Source organism: Xenopus laevis, chromosome 1L, assembly GCF_017654675.1.
Source record: "Xenopus laevis strain J_2021 chromosome 1L, Xenopus_laevis_v10.1, whole genome shotgun sequence".
NCBI lineage: Eukaryota > Metazoa > Chordata > Amphibia > Anura > Pipidae > Xenopus > Xenopus laevis.
The window spans coordinates 85,351,975-85,371,496 of NC_054371.1; the positions used below are offsets into that span (position 1 = coordinate 85,351,975).

The window sequence follows — 19,522 nt, forward strand, 5'->3', positions numbered from 1 at the left end:
AATAAAACTGGTTAAACTAGTTTGTTCCTATTGTGCGCATACCTCAGGGCCAATTGATGTTATAGACTGACTATAAATCTCTGTAGTGTAGATTACAATATTTAAACAAGCAAAAAAAAAACAGTATTGCTGCAGTGTTTATGAAACTGTATTCGCTCTTTGAGTATATAGGCTAGGAGAAAGTTACATATCAGAAAAGAAATTGCCTACAGTGCTGCTTACCTTTTCCATACTTGGCAAAATCCCTAAATTTAAAGGGGGTAAGTCAGCCCAAAACAGGTGGGACATACCTAATATTGGGTAAGTATTGAGCAGATTATGGACCAAACTTTACTGTGATTGGGCATGATTTCAACACCCTAAATCTCTATTTTAAAATGTTGTCATGTACACCTTTAAGAAGAATATATAATTAGATTAACCTAAATATTACAAAGCACAATACAACAGAACCACCATTAAAATGAATGTTTAACAGAGAGAATTCCCTTAAAGGGGAAGGTCTAATTTAATTTAATTCAATTATGGTGTAGATTATAATGTGGTTTGTGATATTTTTACTATAACCCTTTTCTCTCTCTATCTTCTATTGCATTACATTGGAAATTGTGCCAGTAATCAGACTCACCTGAAAAGCCTCCTTGGGGAAAGACTGGAAAACCATGAACACAATCACAAAGTGCCTTCATCTAATGGAGTCTAAAGGATGCTTCTCAGGGAATCACAGTAGGAAGGATGGCCAATCAGATAAAGAAACAATTTTAATAACTAAATAACTTTCCAGTATGCATTTTGAAATGTTATTTGTAAATCTATTACTATTCCCTCCACTGTTTGCCTGAACTAGGTATTCAATGAACATATTGTATTAGTAGTCGGTTCTCATCTAGTCAACTCTTATCAAGTGTCAAGAGTGAAATTCCTACAGTGCCTTGTATGTGCCCTGACAAGATCTGAAGAGAGTCACAAAGGTATGCAAGGTATTGTGTGAATATTAGAATTGGCTAGACTAGAGGAAAGCTGATTAGATTTTTTAAACACATGAAACCATAACAGACAGTACTTTCCTCTGAAGAGGAGCAGCTACATTTACATAGCTATACATACACCTTAAAGGTCTTTATGCTCTGTGTCGATTGAAATATTAAATTTTGAATCAAGACTGGCATGCAGATAGCAGACAGTGGATACCTATAAATGAATGTAATAACAGCTGTAAGTGAAAACAATTTGCTTAAAATTAGCAAACAAAAATTCCCCTTTCATAATGCACAGATTTGCTGAAAATGATGTTGGGTTTGACATACAGTATATACATAACACACTTCAACTATAACATACAATAAATGTTATATTTCCAGTTTTCCACTGGATAATAAAGCTGTACAGACTGACAAAACTTCAGTATGTGTCAAGGAAATTGCCCATACAATTATTTTTTTTTTTCACCTTTGGGACTGGCTTTAGCAGTTAGCAGTTAGCTTTGAAAAGTCTATTAAAAGTTAGAAAATGAAAGCAAAGTTTATGGTTGAAGGGGTTGTTCACCTTTGAGATAACTTTTAATATGATGTAGAGAGTGATATTCTGAGATAATTTGAGGTTTTTGAGTTATTTGGCGTTTTATTCAGCAGCTCTTCAATTTTCATTTTGACCCAAATTACTCTAGCAACCATGCACTGATTTGAATAAGAGACTGGAATATGAATAGGAGAGTGCCTGAAATAGAAGGATCAGTAATAAAAAGTAACAATAACAATACATGTGTAGCCTTACAGAGTATTTGTTTTTTTTAGAAGGGGACATTGACACCCATTTGAAAGCTGCAAAGAATCAGAAGAAAAAGACAAATAACTATAAAACTGTATAAAATAAATAATGAAAACTAATTGAAAAGTTACTTTTGGTTGATCTATAACATAATAAAAGTTAATTTAAAGGTGAACCACCCCTTTAAGTACAATTTAGTAGCTATGTATATTTTAATGGCTGGTTTTTCTTATTATTTATAGTTATATAATGTAGTAAGACATCACTTGTGCTCATAAGTGAGCTACCTCAACTTGCAAGTTTCAATTGCTTTTAGACATGAGAAAGTAATTTCTAGTATGAATAGAGAAGTTTTATTAGCCAGTAAACGAACATAAATAGTTAAAGCACAAGCTGACACGTGAAACATTAAATTTCCCATATGGGAATTCCACCAAAATTGTTGTCAATAATCTTGTAAAATAGATTATTTATTTTAAAAATGGGACAGATTTGGTTAGTCTGTTAAGTATATGACTGATACTATGTTTCTTTTTTGTTTTTGGTATTGTACATTATAACACTTTTGTAGTAATACAGCTGTACAATAAAAAATTAATCAAAGATAAGGAGTGTTTGGGAGGTATCACTTTTTTAACTTTCCTAAAACTCATTTGTGCACTCTACCTCTCCCGGGTAAAACATACCTACCAGTGCTGCTGCACTTCCCTTTCTATTATCAAACATCATGAGATTACTGTCACATCTTCAACATCCAGCATTAGAAAGGTGACAGTAAGTGCTGTTAATGCTTCAAGCACTGTTTACATTCCCATCAACAAAGAACAGAGTCATGTATGTACACAGAGCAGGCAGGATTCTCACTGGAGGATTTTCTTGCAATAAATGGGCTGGTAGAGCTGGGGAGCACGACAAACGGTGGACTACAGATCCAAAAATGCTTTAACCTTTGATAATATTTTGGATTATGGTACCCAGCAACATCAGATATTACATTGGAGTATGGCTAATACCCACATCAGGCATACTACATTGGGCTATGTATCCAGAAACATCTGGCAACCTACATTGGAATATGCATTCAAGCAAACAGAAATAAAAACTCTTCCACATCTTGGAGAATTTTCAACCGTTGTGGAGTGAAACACTTATGGGTCATCAACACCCTTTAATTCAAATAAAAAATGCAAAAAAACTAAAAGAAATTACACAAATTAATAAACATACACGTAATAAATTTAAAAAAAGTACATAATCTATAGACTCGTTTGTAGGGATGGGCGAATTTGACCCGTTTCCTTTCGCCAAAAATATTCTCCCATCCCTACTCATTTGTGGCTTCAATTATAAAAATTGTCCAGCCCATTAGGGTAAAGACAATGGGTGCAGCAAAAAACATTTAAAAAAATGTCTTCCTTATCATAGTGAGTGCCTTCAATTTTAAAATGTAATAATAATAAAATGAATAATTAGGATATTTATTGTTTGGACAAGAAAAAACTCTAATTAGTGGGAACTAATGGGGTTTCAACATTTAGCAATGTAATTCAATCCACAGTACAGTACCTTGTAGAATCTACAACATAGAAAGATAGTTGAGGTGACAAAGATTAGATGTTTCTGAATTCAGTAAAAAATAATCGAAATTGCACATTCCCAAGCATCATATGGTGATGGAGAACCCTCACAGGCTGGTAAGTTTAAAGGACCCATAATACCTATATATATAAGGTTTAATATTATAGTCTTGTGGAGAAATTAGATATGCAATGAACATGTTGAATCAGTAATCAGTTCACATTTAGTTAACTCTTTTAGAGTCTAGAGAGAAATCCCTATCACTTATAAACTCAATCAGCTTCTAGTACCACCTTTACTCTTATGATACTGAAATCTATCTCTTGTGATACTCAATCTATCATCTGACATAACTAAAATGTTCAACAGCCTCTCTGCTATATCCTCTAAGACGACCTCTCATTTTTTTTAAACTCACCTTGAAGAAAATAGAATTGTGTTCCCACCCACCGACATGCCCCACCCTGACATTGTCTGCTAATTTAAACAACGTCATCATTCATTCTAATTCACAGGTTGGCTGTATTGGAGTTATATTTAATTCTGCACTCTCCTTCATTCCTCAAGTACAATCCCATGCAAAATCTTGCCGAGTGCATCTTAAGTGTGCTTATACTGTTTACAATCCATCCAGAATACAGATGCAAGACTGAACAACCTCACTCGTAATACCACCACACTACCTGCTGCACCTGTCTGCAAATCCCTGTACTGTCTACCAATATATTTTCACAATTAATATTAACTCCTCAACATGCTTCACCTTAAATATTCAAGCCTCATCTCCAGATACATTCCAAGTTGACCACTTTGTTCTTTTAATTACCTAAAACTTTCCTTCTGTCCTAGTAACCTCCTCACATGCATGCCTACAGAACATCACTATAGTATTATCTGTGAAATTCATTACTGCACAACATGAAACATGCCCCTACCCTGCAAAGTTTTAAATATTCCTTTTAAAGTCACCCCTTCTGCGAAGCTTACATGTTTACCTATAACCTAACTTATTGGTAGGTATGATAGGTATCCCAAAACCAGAACAATCCCCAAGGTCCCGATCTCGGCTCAGTCTTCTGCCTCTAACAACCACCTTTCACTTTGGGAGGAGCCCTCAGCTACTCGGGTGCCGCCAGGTCTTATCGTGAGAGGACCAGGGAGAGAGTTCTGGGCCGGAAAGGGAACCGCACGTAGTACAGATAGGACGGGGATCAAGAAGTGTTGTCAAGGGACAGGCCGGGTCAATACCAAACTGACCAATTCAGGAGCAGAACCGTAGTCGAGGTCACAGGCCAGGGTCAAACCAAGGAAAACGGTACATAATCAGAATTGAAAGAGTAGTCAAACAATAGGCAAGGTTCTAGAACAACGATCAGACAATATGTAACCCAGGAACTATGAAGATAGACCTATATTGCGCAATGATTCAGTGCAGAGCATTTTATAGGCAGCCTAATGGCTTACATTTATCACATGGGGTTCTTTTGATAACAGCTGAACCAAGCCATGTTTATTTGATTTGCAATTACCAGTATAGCAATAGGAGTGAACTGGGGCCTTAGCAGTCTGCTCACATAGAGCAGTGGTAACGCAGACAGCCCTGAAACATCAGGTCCCTGTTTCAATTCCAGGCAGGATATTACACATATGGGTTATACCATGGCACATCAACTTCTGCACAGCTCATTCATTCATGCTGACTCATTACCTCCTCACTAATAGTCATAACACACACTATTTCTCCAACGTATACTTTATCCACAGCATCCCTAACCTATAGATTTTAAACCCTTCTGGGCAGGGTCCTCCTAACCTGATGTATCAATTTGCTTGTTAATTAATATGAACCCTTAGGGTAGAACTACATGTAGTAGAACTACTGCTATGTTCCGACACCTGCGCTTCCTTGCATCGGAGTGGATAGATGCGTACCAAAAATCGCCCATGTGATTCTACCCTTATGCTTAGTGTTGTGGAATATGTTGGTATAATATAAATAAAAGTGATGATAATAATATAATAATAATGATATTCTGCAGAGCTTAGCTTCTGTTTGCTATGTACATGTGTGAATTTAAAAGGGTTTACAGTGCATTATATTTAAATGCGCATACATTTTTTTTTTGGGGGGGGTGATTTAAAGGGGTAGGTTTGAAGTGTGGCAACATGGAAGTTTGATCTGCTCTTCTACAGAATACAAAGGAGCTCATACATTTTTTGCAATCAGGATTTTTTTTACCCATAAATGTATGATCATGATCATCTTGTGTGGTTTGTGACTGCAGAAATGTTGGTTGGGTATTAGTTTTGAAAAAAAATAAATAAAGAATTTTATTTACAATGTATTTCCCCTTATTCTTCATTTAACCAATTGCTATGTAACAAAATCTTTATACCTTTTTAATAGTTTATAATAAAATGCATTTATTAGAAAAAGGACAGAGGTTATACAATTGAAAAAACACATATTGTGAAACATACAATTAAAAATATTAAAAATAAATACATAAATATGCTAAATAAATTATGTTCTCAGGATTCATTTCAAAGTATATCAGAAAATATATTTCTTTAGAACACACAATTTAAAAAATATGCCATAAAACTAAAGTTAATACGGAACAGTTTCAAAGCATTTCTGCTTACAAGGCCTGAAAGTTGCATTTTCTTCTCTTTTAACATAAACTTTAAAGAGCAGAAGTCAAGTCAAATACTTTATGAAAAATGCTCTAGAGAATACTCTAACTTTCTCTAAATTCTCTAAAATAATGTAATTTTCCTCAATGTTCTTTAGCCACATATCAATCTGTATAATTAATATTTACCTTTTATCTGATTCCCTACATAAATATCTATTCTAAAAAAAATATAAATAGCAAGCATTTCCTGTGTACCATGTTGTGACAACCCGGTTTTTGTTAATGTTATTACACAGTAGATTTTAAATGGTGTTTTGGGAGTGAAATATATATGTCAAGCATGTTTTCATTAAATATAAGATACCACTGATACAGCACTGCAAAATATGTTGGCACTATATAAATACATGTTAATAATAGTAATAATTGTTTATGGGCTGTTCACATTATATGATAGAAGGAACGGTTCTATTTCCCGGGTTCTGCCTTAAATAAATTCCAGTGTGATCATCTGATTAAACAGCAGGAGTAGGTTCTGGAGTCTTAGAGCTGTAAAAACAGAGAATCATATTATATTTTAGTATATTTTATTTACTGTATATTTTTTTTTTATATTGCACAAATAACATATTAAACACAAAATAGGAAATATAAAAATGCAACAAAATATAAAAAAAGGGAATTTACAATTTATCTCAATCACTTGCTACTAAACATTTTTATTTTTTTCCAGTTTACTGACTATTCTTCTCTCATAATAGGTACTAGGGATGAAATATGACTGTTAAATTGATAGGAAAGAAATATGAGAACTGGCACTATTCCCATTAAATTCTTCAACAACTGGGTAACCAACTTAACTGTGACCTAATAGCTTTAGACACCCATAACACCTCATATTAAAAGTGAATTAATAATAGCTCCTTAATACATGATAAATTAGTAAAATCAATGAATTAATTAAGAATGTATCTGTATAAAGTAGTATATTAGAACATTCCATTAAACACTTACATTAGATGATGGTCAGGTTCCTATTGTAAATGGCCCTATCAACCACAATTTTCCTTTTAGCACTACATTATACTTGACACCAATGTTGCCTCTCTGTCTGTATGTGTGAGTGACTACACATAATATAGGGTGCTACTTTGTGTAATATGGTGACAATGATGCTTCTTACCTAGCTAGGATTTTGTCAATGATCTTCTTAACCCATGGAGCTGATGGTTCCAAGCAGACTTCTTCCCCATTTGTCAGAGTTATACTGTGGGAGGAAAAACATTTGATTTTTTTTTCTTTAATACCAGTTCCTTCCAAATTGTAATAATATTTATTGCTGGATATTGTCCAGTACAAATATAGTATTTTTCACCTTGCAGCTAGGCAAATAAACATGCAGTGTGCTTATTCTCATGAATTAAGAGGGTTGTTCACCTTCAAAATAACTTAGAAATCTGAGATAATTTGCAGCTGGTTTACATTTTTTATTATTTGTCCTTTTTGAGTTCTTTAGCTTTTTATTCAGCAGCTGTCCAGTTTGCAATTTGTTTCTGGTTGCTACGGTCAAAATTACCCTAGCAATGATGCAATAATTTGAAGAGAATATATAACATAAAGGGCATGTATTTTAACAGGAAAACTGTAATATAAGTATTATCAGCAGCCCAGATCCTGCCCCCCCCCTGCAATTAGCATTGGAGTGGGTCAAAGGGGGCAGCATCGCTACTGCAATGATCGCAATATCGCTCTCTGCACTAGCGGAGACAAATTTCCTGGTTAAAACTTGGAAATTTAGCTCTTAAAGTTAAAAGAGGTGGCTTTTTGCTGCCCCTTGTAACTGGCCGCTAACTGCTTTATTTATTGTATATTTAATGGTAAAATATACTCACATGACTTCCACGTTTTTGCAGTGTGGCCCATTAGGGATCACCTCAATATTCTTTATGTGCTTGGGATGGATGGGCTTGCTTTCTGTCTTTATGCACAGACACCTGAGTTCTTGAATTCTTGTTAGTGACATGCCTATAAGTAAATCACATAATTTTTAGAGAAGAGATCTAACATGCTGTACAAAAATATACAAAAATCAGCTATCCACCAACATATGCCTTAGATTTTCAGGGATTAGGACCCATGCATTTTGCAGGTGGAAACATGGTATGTCGGTTAACATAAAGTGTGCAAATGTTTTAGTTTGGCTACATGAAAGAATTACATGCATGAAAATAAACGACAAAACAAGAATAGCAAAATAATTATATTTCATTTTTTCTATGGAAAGCTGAGATCAAAAAGTATTAAACTTACTTTCAGTTACTGTTAACCACAACAGGCAAAGAGTCAGGACTGCCAGAACAGTTCTCTTGGTTTCCATGGTAATGGTAGTGCGGAATCTGCTGTGTTTCTCTCACGTGCTGTATTCAGCTGACTGGGGAACTCTGCTGGCAGTTTAAGCACCCATTCCTTTTTATATCACTCTCCTGCTTGAGTTGCGCAACAAGAATTTCCACATTCTGTAAGACCCACTGGAGTTCAAAAAATATTTGTGAGTCATATTCTTGACGTGGGCAGGATAGACTTACCGTTATTATAATATGCATATTTCTCTAGAAAGAATAATACTTCTAATTGCTCACTTGTCGTAGGTCATAAGCAAAGCTGGCTTTCAAGTACCAGACTACAAGATTATACATTTCTGGTTTGTTTTTGACCAATGCCAAAGTATAGTCATTTGCAGATTAACAATAAAACATTTTATTAGAACAAACGTAGGGCACACTTAATACTTTATAACTCTTAATAATAACGGGCCATATTACCGTTATTTCAGCACAGGTTCCATTTTTTTCCACAGGATTGGGTGAACTTTAGATCAGCATGGATAAATGAAAATTTCTGTATTCATAGACTTTTTTTTACCTTCATAGGACTTGAAATACAAATTTTTTTCACATATGATATTATTTTAGCAAATTGGAGGGAAAAGCCATTCTCCATTTGTTTGTGAGAGGATTAGTCTGGGTAGAGTAGGTTGCTGTCCTGGATTACAGAAATATTTGCCTATCTATGTGTATCTATACAGTATACGGTAGACATATACAGGTATGGGATAAGTTCTCCAGAATGCTCAGGACCTAGGGTTTTCGGGATAACGGGTCTTTCTGTTATTTAGATCTTTATACCTTAAGCCTACTTAAACATCATTTAAAAAATAAATAAACCCAATAGGCTTGTTTTCTTTCCAATAAGGATTTATTATATCTTAGCTGTACTTATATCTCACATACATGGTACTGTTTTAGTATTACAGAGCTTTCTGAATAATGGGTTTCTCGATAATGTATATCATACCTGTAATCAGTTTATTTTAGTGTTTTCCAACCTTTTATCAGTTAAATAGGTTGTTCACCTTTAAATTAACTTTTACTGACTCCATTTTTGTACCTGCCCTGACCCGGCCTGATCTGACTATGATTCTGTTTGCGCTTTGTACTGTGACCATCTGCCCAAAAGACTCTTTACTACAGTTGTGCCCCTTTGCTTGTTCAGAACCCCTCGTTTTGCACCTCTCTTAATAAGACCTGGCGGCATCCAATCAGCCGAGGGCTCCTCCCGAGGTGAAAGGCGGCTGTTAAAGGCGAAGCAAGAGCCGAGAACAGGGTGCTTAGCATCGGTTCTGAATTTAGGGTGCCAACCGTGACAGTCTGGCTGTAACTGCATTCCCTAACTCCCACTGTATGGCATGTCTCGTAAAGAATCACAGCCAACACACCACACCAATTTTCTGCATTTGCTAATATGAAAATACACATAGCATTAATGATCAAGCATGGCCCAATGAATTCTTGTGGTAAGAATGGTTACTGTGTGTTTCAAAGCATGTTTATGAAATTATTAACTTACTGCATTACCGCTAAGAAGCAGCAGGAACTCAAGCACTTATAAACCAATGATCATAAAAGGGGTTGTTCACCTTTAAATTATTCTTTAGTATGTAGTGATATTCTGAAACAATTTGCTATTGGTTTTCATTATTTATGGTTTTTGAGTTATTTCGCTTTTTATTCAGCAATCTGATTGCTAGGGTCTAAATCTCTAAAAACCAGAAACACATGAGGTTTAATTAATGGGTCCCCTACACACACACATAATTTTTACATTTTTTTTAGTTCTTCATTTTATCATTTTGCCTCGTTATTCCCCTAAAAACTATTGATTTCAAAGTGTGACTATTGGTTCAGGCATTCAAAATTTTGGGCTGCACTAGGAAGGGGCAGGTTTGGGTTGGGTAATTCCCAACATGCTCACCCCTACCACATAATCAACAGCAAGGCATCAGTACTTATGAGCATGAAACAGGCCCATGCTAGATCAACTATGTATATAACCAATACATGAGTAAACTTACAGGCTTGGTGAAGGGGTTATATGACCACTAGACTAAACATGCCCATATTAAAATGATTATTACACAAATCAGATTTTCCCTAATTGCATAGCTCAGCTGTGAAGAGGACGCAAATATTTGTGGTTAAAAAAAAAAGGAAGGCATCAGACTGAGGTTGTTGTGTCTCTACTCACCCATATTACAAAATGCTAGAAGCAAAATATGATAAATACGCAGGATCACTGAATAGTCAGGTTGTTGTAGTTGAATTTCACATCACTTTTGTGTACAATAAAAGTTCACAACATTTCCATTTTTACTGTTGTCCATATTTTATTTAAACAATAAAGCTAAGGGCTGAACTCCACAGACATATTTTTTCCAGATTAATGCAGGCGACAAGTCGGATACAATCTCAGGCATCAAAATATAATTGGACTTAACGAAAAGATAAAAACGACATTACATCTGACACAACACGGCGTCGGATGTGAACGCAGAAAGCAGCGTCTTTATCCGACAGTCTAACCGTGTAGTTCTTACCTGCGACTTTTCGTTGAATCCAATTATATTTTGAAGCCTGCTACTAAATCCGTCCTGCCGTCTGTGTTTCGTCGCTGCTCGATGATCAGAAAAACTACTGTGGAGTTCAGCCTAATGCTTGTTCACAGGTTTCGTCAACTACAGTATGCTTAGAATGCATATATACATATTTCACTGTCTGTTTTAGGGGAAAACTACATTTACATTAAAAACTGCTATTAAATAGTACCTATTTCTGTATTAAAAATGGAAGGTCACTTTAAATTAAATTAAATGAAACTTCTATTCTTTGTGAATGATTTAAATTGTTTGTTCTCCAGCTGTCAGGCATGGAATTTAAGCTATGAATTACTCTAGCAACCAGGCATCAGTTTTAACAACAAAACAGAAGATGAATAGTAGAGGGCTTAAAACCACAATGATAATCTGATTATGGTTGCTGGGGTTAGTGACCCAGACAACCACATAATATCATCAGCGGCAGACTACAGATATGTAGAATAGGAATGCTTATAAATTAAGAACACATAAATAAGCAATTGGAACTGCCCATTTACCATTACTGTTTTGCAGATAATGATTTATAAAATGTAGTTTCCTGTCTGGACTTCCTATTTGATCGTTTTAAACTATATGATGTATAACCATAACAAGACTTGAAATGCATGCAATGATCATTTGACCAAAGGGGCCAAAGCCATTGACAAATGTCACAGTATTTCATAAAACATAAAAGTCTAGTAAAATACTGTTATAACATTTAAATATAAATTGATAAGTACAATTTTAAATAGTATCCCTGGTTATTCTGTCAATTCTCTAGTTCTTTGTAAACAAGCGAGAATACAGATGGAACAAAGTATATTCAGTCGGTGCACAATTACAAAATCTTTGGTTGGAGTCCTATTGGTTCCTAGTATAATCAGAATGGGGAAGTAAATCTAGTTGCTTCCTGATTAATTTATTTGAGCAGCAAATAATGTGTTATCATTTTATCATTCAACAAACTTTTGTAAATCCTACATACTGTATCTTGAATGTTAGATCTGGCTATTTATCACTGAAGCATTTAATGTGCTAATTTTAAGTACAGAACTTGTACACAGTTAAATAATATTGCGCATGTGTAACTGTAAGCACAGCCAACACAAAAGAGTAGCAGCTCTAATAACAGGACCATATGCAAGTGTGCATTGCTGTCAATACTTTAGAATTAGACCGATTGGTGGAGAAAAAAAGCTTTCAAAAGGGAGATGCAGTATCAGGTAAGTTGGTGTAGTTGTAGATGGTGGGTCAAATAGTGTCAGGAGCAGGAGGAGCATACCTATAGTATCATTTGCCACAGTCCTTTCAATTGGGGATGGAATTCTTGAGGAGACTTTGGGAATGAGTAATCTGGTTCTATATTGAACAGCGATTGCCTGTTTAAACTATTGAGACTGTGTAGAATGTTTACGTATTCGCTAATGCTTGGTGTAGACAGATCAAGTCACTTTGAGAGTTGTGAACTATTTTAGTTGGCCTTTATTTCTTGGGATACAGTTCTCATTTCTCTGTGTGTACTAAGGTTTAGTAATAAGGTTTAATAAGGATTACCCTTTTCAAATAAAGGCATACTGTCAAATCACACATGGCAGAGTGTATTAAAACTCATTGAAGTAATTAACAAAAAAAAAATGTGCAATGCAATTCAAGAATTAATGAAACTTAAAAAACATGTTTAAAACCCACAAACATATGTAGCAATCTATTTCCGCACTACATTCTACACCAATGCAATGTGCTGGTGATTATATGGTGAGGTAATTTCTGCCACCTAGCTTCAATATATTTTCAGGAATCTTTTTACAGTGCTAATCTTCTATTCTAAAGTTATATGAGAAAAACCATAGGTCAGAATGACTGATAAACACCCATACATAATTTCAGTACAAGGCTAGGTTTTTACTGCATGGTGAGGTGAGGGAAATTTCTAAATTCACTTGCATAATAATAGACATGTTGATAAAACAGGCATTTTGATAAACATACTTCCAAAAATCAAGAGTGAAGGTAGAGCAGTGAAATGACCTGCTGTCGAACTTTGGTGAGCTTTTTTGATCTCACTATTATAAATTTACAGCTATTTATTTCATTAGTTTGAAACATGATAAGCTTCTAGCTGATGCCTGAAAAGCCAATATGCATGTATGCAAGATTATTTTTTTGGGGTATTGCACCATTTATTTGTGTCAGATAAGACAGAGAATCAACACTTTTCAGCAATGCTACTGTACTCAGATCACACATTGGGCCAGATTCAATTTAAAAGGGTTTATCACTTCGCTAGTCATGGACAGGATTCAATTTGAGATGCAATTCAATTTAGAAAAACTTACCTCACGGTTTATCGTGTAAAAACTGTATTGAAGTCTATGGGAAAAAACGGGGACTGAATTTGGAGAAAAGTTTTTTCTCCTCGAATGGAATCTCATCCATGACTTTTCATGTGATTAACCATGAAAAAACTTTTTTTCACTGAATTAAATGTGGCCCATTGTTTCTTAATCTAATTGCATCCTAATAAAATGTCCAATACAGCTCAGATCATGTGTTAAGGGGAGATATGAAAACTACATATAAATATATAAGGGGACCATATAATAAAATCTCTAATGCCTTATTCACCATTAGGTCCTTCCAGCAGACATAAGGGCATCCATTCTGATTAGAAGAATGAGTTGTGGAATTCCCTCCCTGAATCAATTGTATTGGCAGATACATAAGGTAGCTTCAAGAGAGGTTTGGATGGATTTGTATCAAGTGAGAAAACTCAAAGGGCATGTGTCTTTTTTCAACCTAAGTTCCCATACCCTCTTAGTAGACATAGAGGCTAATGTAGTAAAATAGCTTTTACATTTGCGGCTAGGTAGTTATTTGTATGCATTTAATGATTTGCAGCAACCAACACAATATAATAATTCATTGGCTGCTACTGGAAACCACACTTTTACAATTTAGGAATATATGTTAATAAACGAACCCCACAAAGTGGACCATATAAATAATTTGTTTCAGCATATCCTTTCTCGGGAAGTCACTATTTATGAAGACACTAAACTTAAATTCCCTTTCAGGAAAAGGCAGCATTGAGATCACAGCCTCTAGCTGTAAATATTTCATATTTGGATATTATGTAGTGGTTTACTTATTTAAGACTTTATTAAGTCAAATGTAATTTGACATGACAGGCACAACAATTCATATAAATGGTAGATAAAGGATGTAAACATTAGTTTTATCTTAGCAAAGTGTTGATTTAATAGAAGGAAGAACAAAGGTTGTATATTTTGCTGAATACCTTTATTTCATAACAAAATAAGATATCATGAAGCAGAAGCATATTTACATAAATTCAAATTAGGAAAATGTAGACCTTTATTCAAACCACCAAAACACACACAAATATTAATATTGAAATGCTCTCTCTTTCCTAGTAATGCTTGCTTCAATGCTGCTTCGCTATGCTTTGCATTTGTAAAAAAAACATGCACTATGTAGAAATGTAGATATATTTAGTATACATGTCCCAGATTGTGAAAAATCGTATTACATAAATAAAAGATTGTGCATGGTCAACTATTCTATATATATGGTTCCTATAGGTATTTCAGCAATATAGACGAGGGGATCCATTCAGACGATTCAGTACTATAGGGCATAAATATCTAAAAGTGAAAACAAAGCTCACTGCTCTCTAGTCACTTATATATGATTTTCCTGGGCAAGTGGGGGTGAAAATAACAAATTCTATAAAAGTGAGAGCTGTGAAATCTCTCTCTGAAAGAAAAACTGGGAATTCAGTGCCATAGATCAATCAGTAAGTGAATATCAGTTTATATTTTACCTGAATGAATTCAAAAATATATTATTCTTATGATAATTATCCAAGTTTGGAATTTTGTCATATTCATTAACCTTTCTATAACATAGTTCTAGTTGTATTTGTAAGCATATATATATGCAGTCTACAAAAGTGAAATAGAGCTCGTCCCAGGTATATCTCACAGGAATCTCTTACTTGTATATATAAAATATAGGTGTATTCATGAAAGGGTGTATTTATTTAGTCATTGATAAATATGCCCCTATAATACTTATACAAGCCAAGCACCCTAGCATAACTGAGAATTCATGGGGTTGTAGATGGTCTTATCTTTGGGCTAAAGTACTACTACACTAAACTGTAATTGTTATCTCATCCGTATGAAAAGAGATTGTATCTGGTTTAACTTTAGTATTCTCATTTGGCTTTATATCCCACCTCTAATTTTCTAATTTCGGAAAATCATGTAAAATTCTGAGCTTTCGTCCCTCCTGATGAATGCTTTGTATGGTTCACTGATTTAAATACTAAGCTGGGGCAGAGCTGGTGGCATGACCAGGATGTAATGATGAATGGTTGGAGAATTTGGAAGCATGGCCAAAAACATTCAGGAAATCATCTCTGGGAGGTTAAACAATGCACAATAGAGTTTATTACTGAATATTAGTGAATAATGGTGGTCAGATATAAAACTATGCTGAGGGTTGCTTTTAGCCAGAGATGTTTATAAAATGTATAACAATGATATGTAGCATTTATTATAAATCCTGAGAGGAAGCAAAGATAAGCATGCCAACTTTTCCATGAATTTAAGTGCATTTTTGCTTGTCTTAGCGATCTGTTTGTGTCACTGGCTCTTCATTTTTGTTGCTACAAAAAAAAAATGAATTGTGGAGTTAAAGGATACAGCTTAGAAATTGTGTTACAGAGAACAATTATGCCTTCAGCTAGATTTTCTAATATGAAAAGTCCTGAAAAAATGAAATAAACAAATGGACATTTTTGTATTTCAAAGGCAGGGTAATTTACTGGACACATTTATAATTGGGTAGTAGTCCAGTCAGCTTTTTTAAGACAGCTGTATGAAGAATTATAAAAGTCAAGAAAGTATAAATTACTGAGGGTGACAATATGTTAGACAGTGATAATACCTTAAATTAAGTCTTGCGGCCCAGGGTATAGTTCCAGTGCTGTCTCCTTCTAATTGGTTCCGATGGTCCCTCATGGTTGTCAAGACTAAGCACATGCAGTAAAATCTTGGATTTTTACTATACCGCATATTTGCACAGTCTAAGACCATATCAAAGGACCATGGCGTGCAATGATGGCATGATACTCAAAGAAGTATTGCCCAGGCTGGTACACTGTTTCAAAAAGGATTACCAGTCAGGGGTCTAAGCTTAGCAATTGTAATCAGTGGGGTGGTATTGATGTACATAAAAAAACTTTGCAGTGTAGGTTACTGCACTGGAGCAAATTTGCTTGGACATCTGGTTTACATAAGACCATAATTTTAATGCACCATTATACCTTTTAATTGCAAAAAATCAGTTCTGTTCCTTTTTTTAACTTCAAATCTCATTTCTGTGGGGCACCGTTTATGTGTATGAATTTTATTTCACATCAGTATCTTTCAAAATAATCTTTTAATTTGTTGAATGCATGATTGTGATTGTCTAAATGTAATAGCGATTATAGGGGAAGAGCAAGAGCTTTCCCATTCGTGCTCATGCATGGAGCACTTCTGCCCGGGTAAATGGCTATGCTTAGCACATCGCACCAGCTAAACAGAGCCCAGAGACCTGAAGTAATTTAAGACTCCAGGAAAGCAGTGTGCAAAATGCAAAGAATTATAATGCTGGCTGCCAACTTGGGCGTAACCCAATATGTAAAGAATACCAGTCCAACATCTGATGTCTTATATGGTGTTTAAAGGCTATGTATAGGCTTAATTTAATTTTCATAAGAAGGACTTTTTTTTGTAACTAGCATGCTGCTTTAATATAGATATTATTTATACCTTTCTAATATGCTTTTGATAATCCTTTCTACCCAGCGCTGAGATGGATCCACACACACACGTTCCCCAGATTTAATTGTGATTCTGAAATTAAAGTTTAATTAAGTTTAATTATAAACCAATGTATATATTTGACCATACATTAACGTAAAAACATATATTGGGGAAAACATGAATTTAAAGTAAATGTAAATTGATTATTGTTATTGTGCCATGGATTATTAGCTTGGAACCTTGGGTAAATGGCCTCAAATTCATACCCTATAACCAGCTATGTGTTCTCCATATATGTATGTATATTTTTGACACTGACTAGAAGAAAAGTCAAACTGCATCTTAAAGAAAGTGTACTAACAACAAATCAGCTTGTATGGTTAGCACACAAAGCAAGTATTTATCCATACAGTAACAGTACATTTACTGTATGAATAATGATTCCTCCTTTTTTAGCCCACTAGCTGAATCAACTATGTGCCAGTCTTTTAGTATGTAGGCAGAGGCAATTTACAATTGTTACAATATGTTTTACATATTGTCTATAGTTTTTAAATTATTTAGCTTTTTTTTGTTTAGCAGCTCCCCTGTTAAACCCCTTTGTTATTTATCTACCATTCTCTCATTCAAGTCACTGTCTGGTTACTAGATTAAATTGGTTGGTAAAATAGGGACTTAATAAAAAAGATAAGTAATAAAAAGTAACAATAACAATACAATTGTAGACTCTCTGAGAAATAGTTTTTTGGCTGATTGGGTCAGAGCCCCCGTTTGAGAGCTGGGAAGAAGCAGAGGAGAAAGGCAAATAATTCAGTAATTTTTAACAGAGAATTCAGTTATTTTTAACAGAAAAACAAATCTGTTTCACATGTTTTGAATAGGTCCATAAGCAGGAGATAACAGACAGGATAACTGTTAAGAAGTGGCCCAGACTGTCATGAAATGATGGGTCTTACCACAAAAGTCATAATTTGAGTGGAGAGAAATCAAAGAAATAAAAGTGGAGATAACAATGTCCCACCAAATTCACAAACCTCTGTCTCCACTTTTGTGAATTCCCCCCCCCCATTTTTTTGCTTGTTTGATGCCTGAATAGTTCTTTCACCTGTTACTTTACCTTAAAGTATTGATATCCAACTGCCTTTTGAAGGGTGTGTTTTTTTGTTAACTAGTATCAGGTATGCTAAATAACTTTCAGTTATACAGGTAATTCAGTAAACGCATACAAATGTACATGAACAGAATCCCTTTAAATGCTACACATTTAAATAAGACATAAAAAAAGAAAAAAACACTTCTTCCATCCTGTTCATGTTAAAAAACTTTTTTTTACAGGTTTGTAAGGAATGTTACATACTGACATACTTACATGACTTCTAGATTTTTGCAGTGGGGTCCACTGGGTATAAGTTCCACACTTTTGTACAGTCGAGGTGGGATGAAAGCAGAGTGGGTCGTTAAGCACTGACACCGTAGGGCTGACGATTTTTTTATTTTATACACACCTGAAATGTACAAAGATAAATAAATACTTCTAGCTGCTATTGCAAAAGTGGTAGCCCCCAACGTCATGAGCATTGGGTGTAAGTATACACTGAATTCAAAGGTTCTTCATTGCACAAGTATGCGTTGCCAATAGCAATTCATCAGCAATTAGCTTTACAAATTAGAAAATTAAAACAAAGTCCTGGCTGCTGCTCTTGAGCAATTCTGTTCATAAATGCACCCTATAGTGTGAAAGGATTGGGCATATTTTAGATGCAGTTTAGGAGTGAGTTTGTGTATATAAATAGAGGGTAAAATGAATCACCAGAGTAATAAGAAAAAGATCTGAGTGTGCTAGTAGATTTGAGGTGGTGGTGGGAGTTTGGATAGCACCATTGCAATTTTATATGTTGCATTTATATATATATATATATATATATATATATATATATATATATATATATATATATATATATATATATATAAAGATATAGATATATATTAAAATCTCATCTTTTTGAGCTGGTATTTACATTAAAGAAATCTGTGTGTGTGTGGATTCCATACATGTTACTGCAAATCTTTGTGTACGAGTTCCATACACATTCCTGTATCTTGTATTTGATCCTAATTGAGCCGATAAATACATACTAGTAGCAAAAAAATCCTGGTGAATTTATTTAATGTTTAAATATTTTTTAGTAACCCTCAGATATGGTGATCCAAAAAAACTGAAAAACCCCTAGGTTCCAGGCCTTTTGGATAATAGATTTTATAGCTATTTAAACTATAATGAATGTTTCAACCAATCAAATAAAAATAACCTGCAGCCTACAAACCTAAACATAGTATTCTATAAGCTATTATTGGACACAACTGTCATACTTTACCTTCAGAAAATGCTGTATAAAGCAGGCAAAAAGCAAAAGTGGCAGCAAATATTTTAGCACTCATTTTGGCTGTTTACAATTTTTCTGAGAAGTTCTGGCAGGTGTCCAACCCAGACTGCTGAACTGTGCTATGTTTTTCTCTAGAAACAGTAATTATATTTATACACCAAAATAAGCCATGTCATTCTGATGTAATGTTTTTCCAAAGACAAAATAGTAAAATGCAGAATATCTTGTTGTAACAATTTGATATGCCCAACATTAAATTTGGCTTTGTATCTACTCTGAAGACTTGTTTGCAATTCTTACATTTCTATCACTGGTATTCATTTAAAATCAATTAATAATTCT

General features: G+C 34.5%; 2 protein-coding genes across 2 annotated transcripts; both read right to left on the reverse strand.

The window, feature by feature from the left end:
• Nucleotides 1-5,784: 5,784 nt before the first annotated feature.
• LOC108711090 (alveolar macrophage chemotactic factor) lies at nucleotides 5,785-9,134 on the reverse strand. The gene is made up of 4 exons (XM_018252450.2): nucleotides 8,295-9,134; nucleotides 7,877-8,009; nucleotides 7,168-7,251; nucleotides 5,785-6,533 (listed from the first exon to the last, which is right to left on the reverse strand). The coding sequence occupies exons 1-4, from the start codon at nucleotides 8,359-8,361 to the stop codon at nucleotides 6,500-6,502; spliced, it is 318 nt and encodes a 105-aa protein (XP_018107939.1). The 5' UTR covers nucleotides 8,362-9,134; the 3' UTR covers nucleotides 5,785-6,499.
• A 5,110-nt stretch (nucleotides 9,135-14,244) lies between these two features.
• On the reverse strand, nucleotides 14,245-19,285 carry XB5945946.L (provisional ortholog of C-X-C motif chemokine ligand 8 L homeolog; the record flags this gene model as incomplete). Its single annotated transcript, NM_001097754.1, is given in 4 exon segments — nucleotides 14,245-15,652; nucleotides 16,803-16,886; nucleotides 18,166-18,301; nucleotides 19,172-19,285. Coding segments are annotated over 4 exon segments (324 nt in total). The 3' UTR covers nucleotides 14,245-15,612.
• Nucleotides 19,286-19,522: the final 237 nt, after the last annotated feature.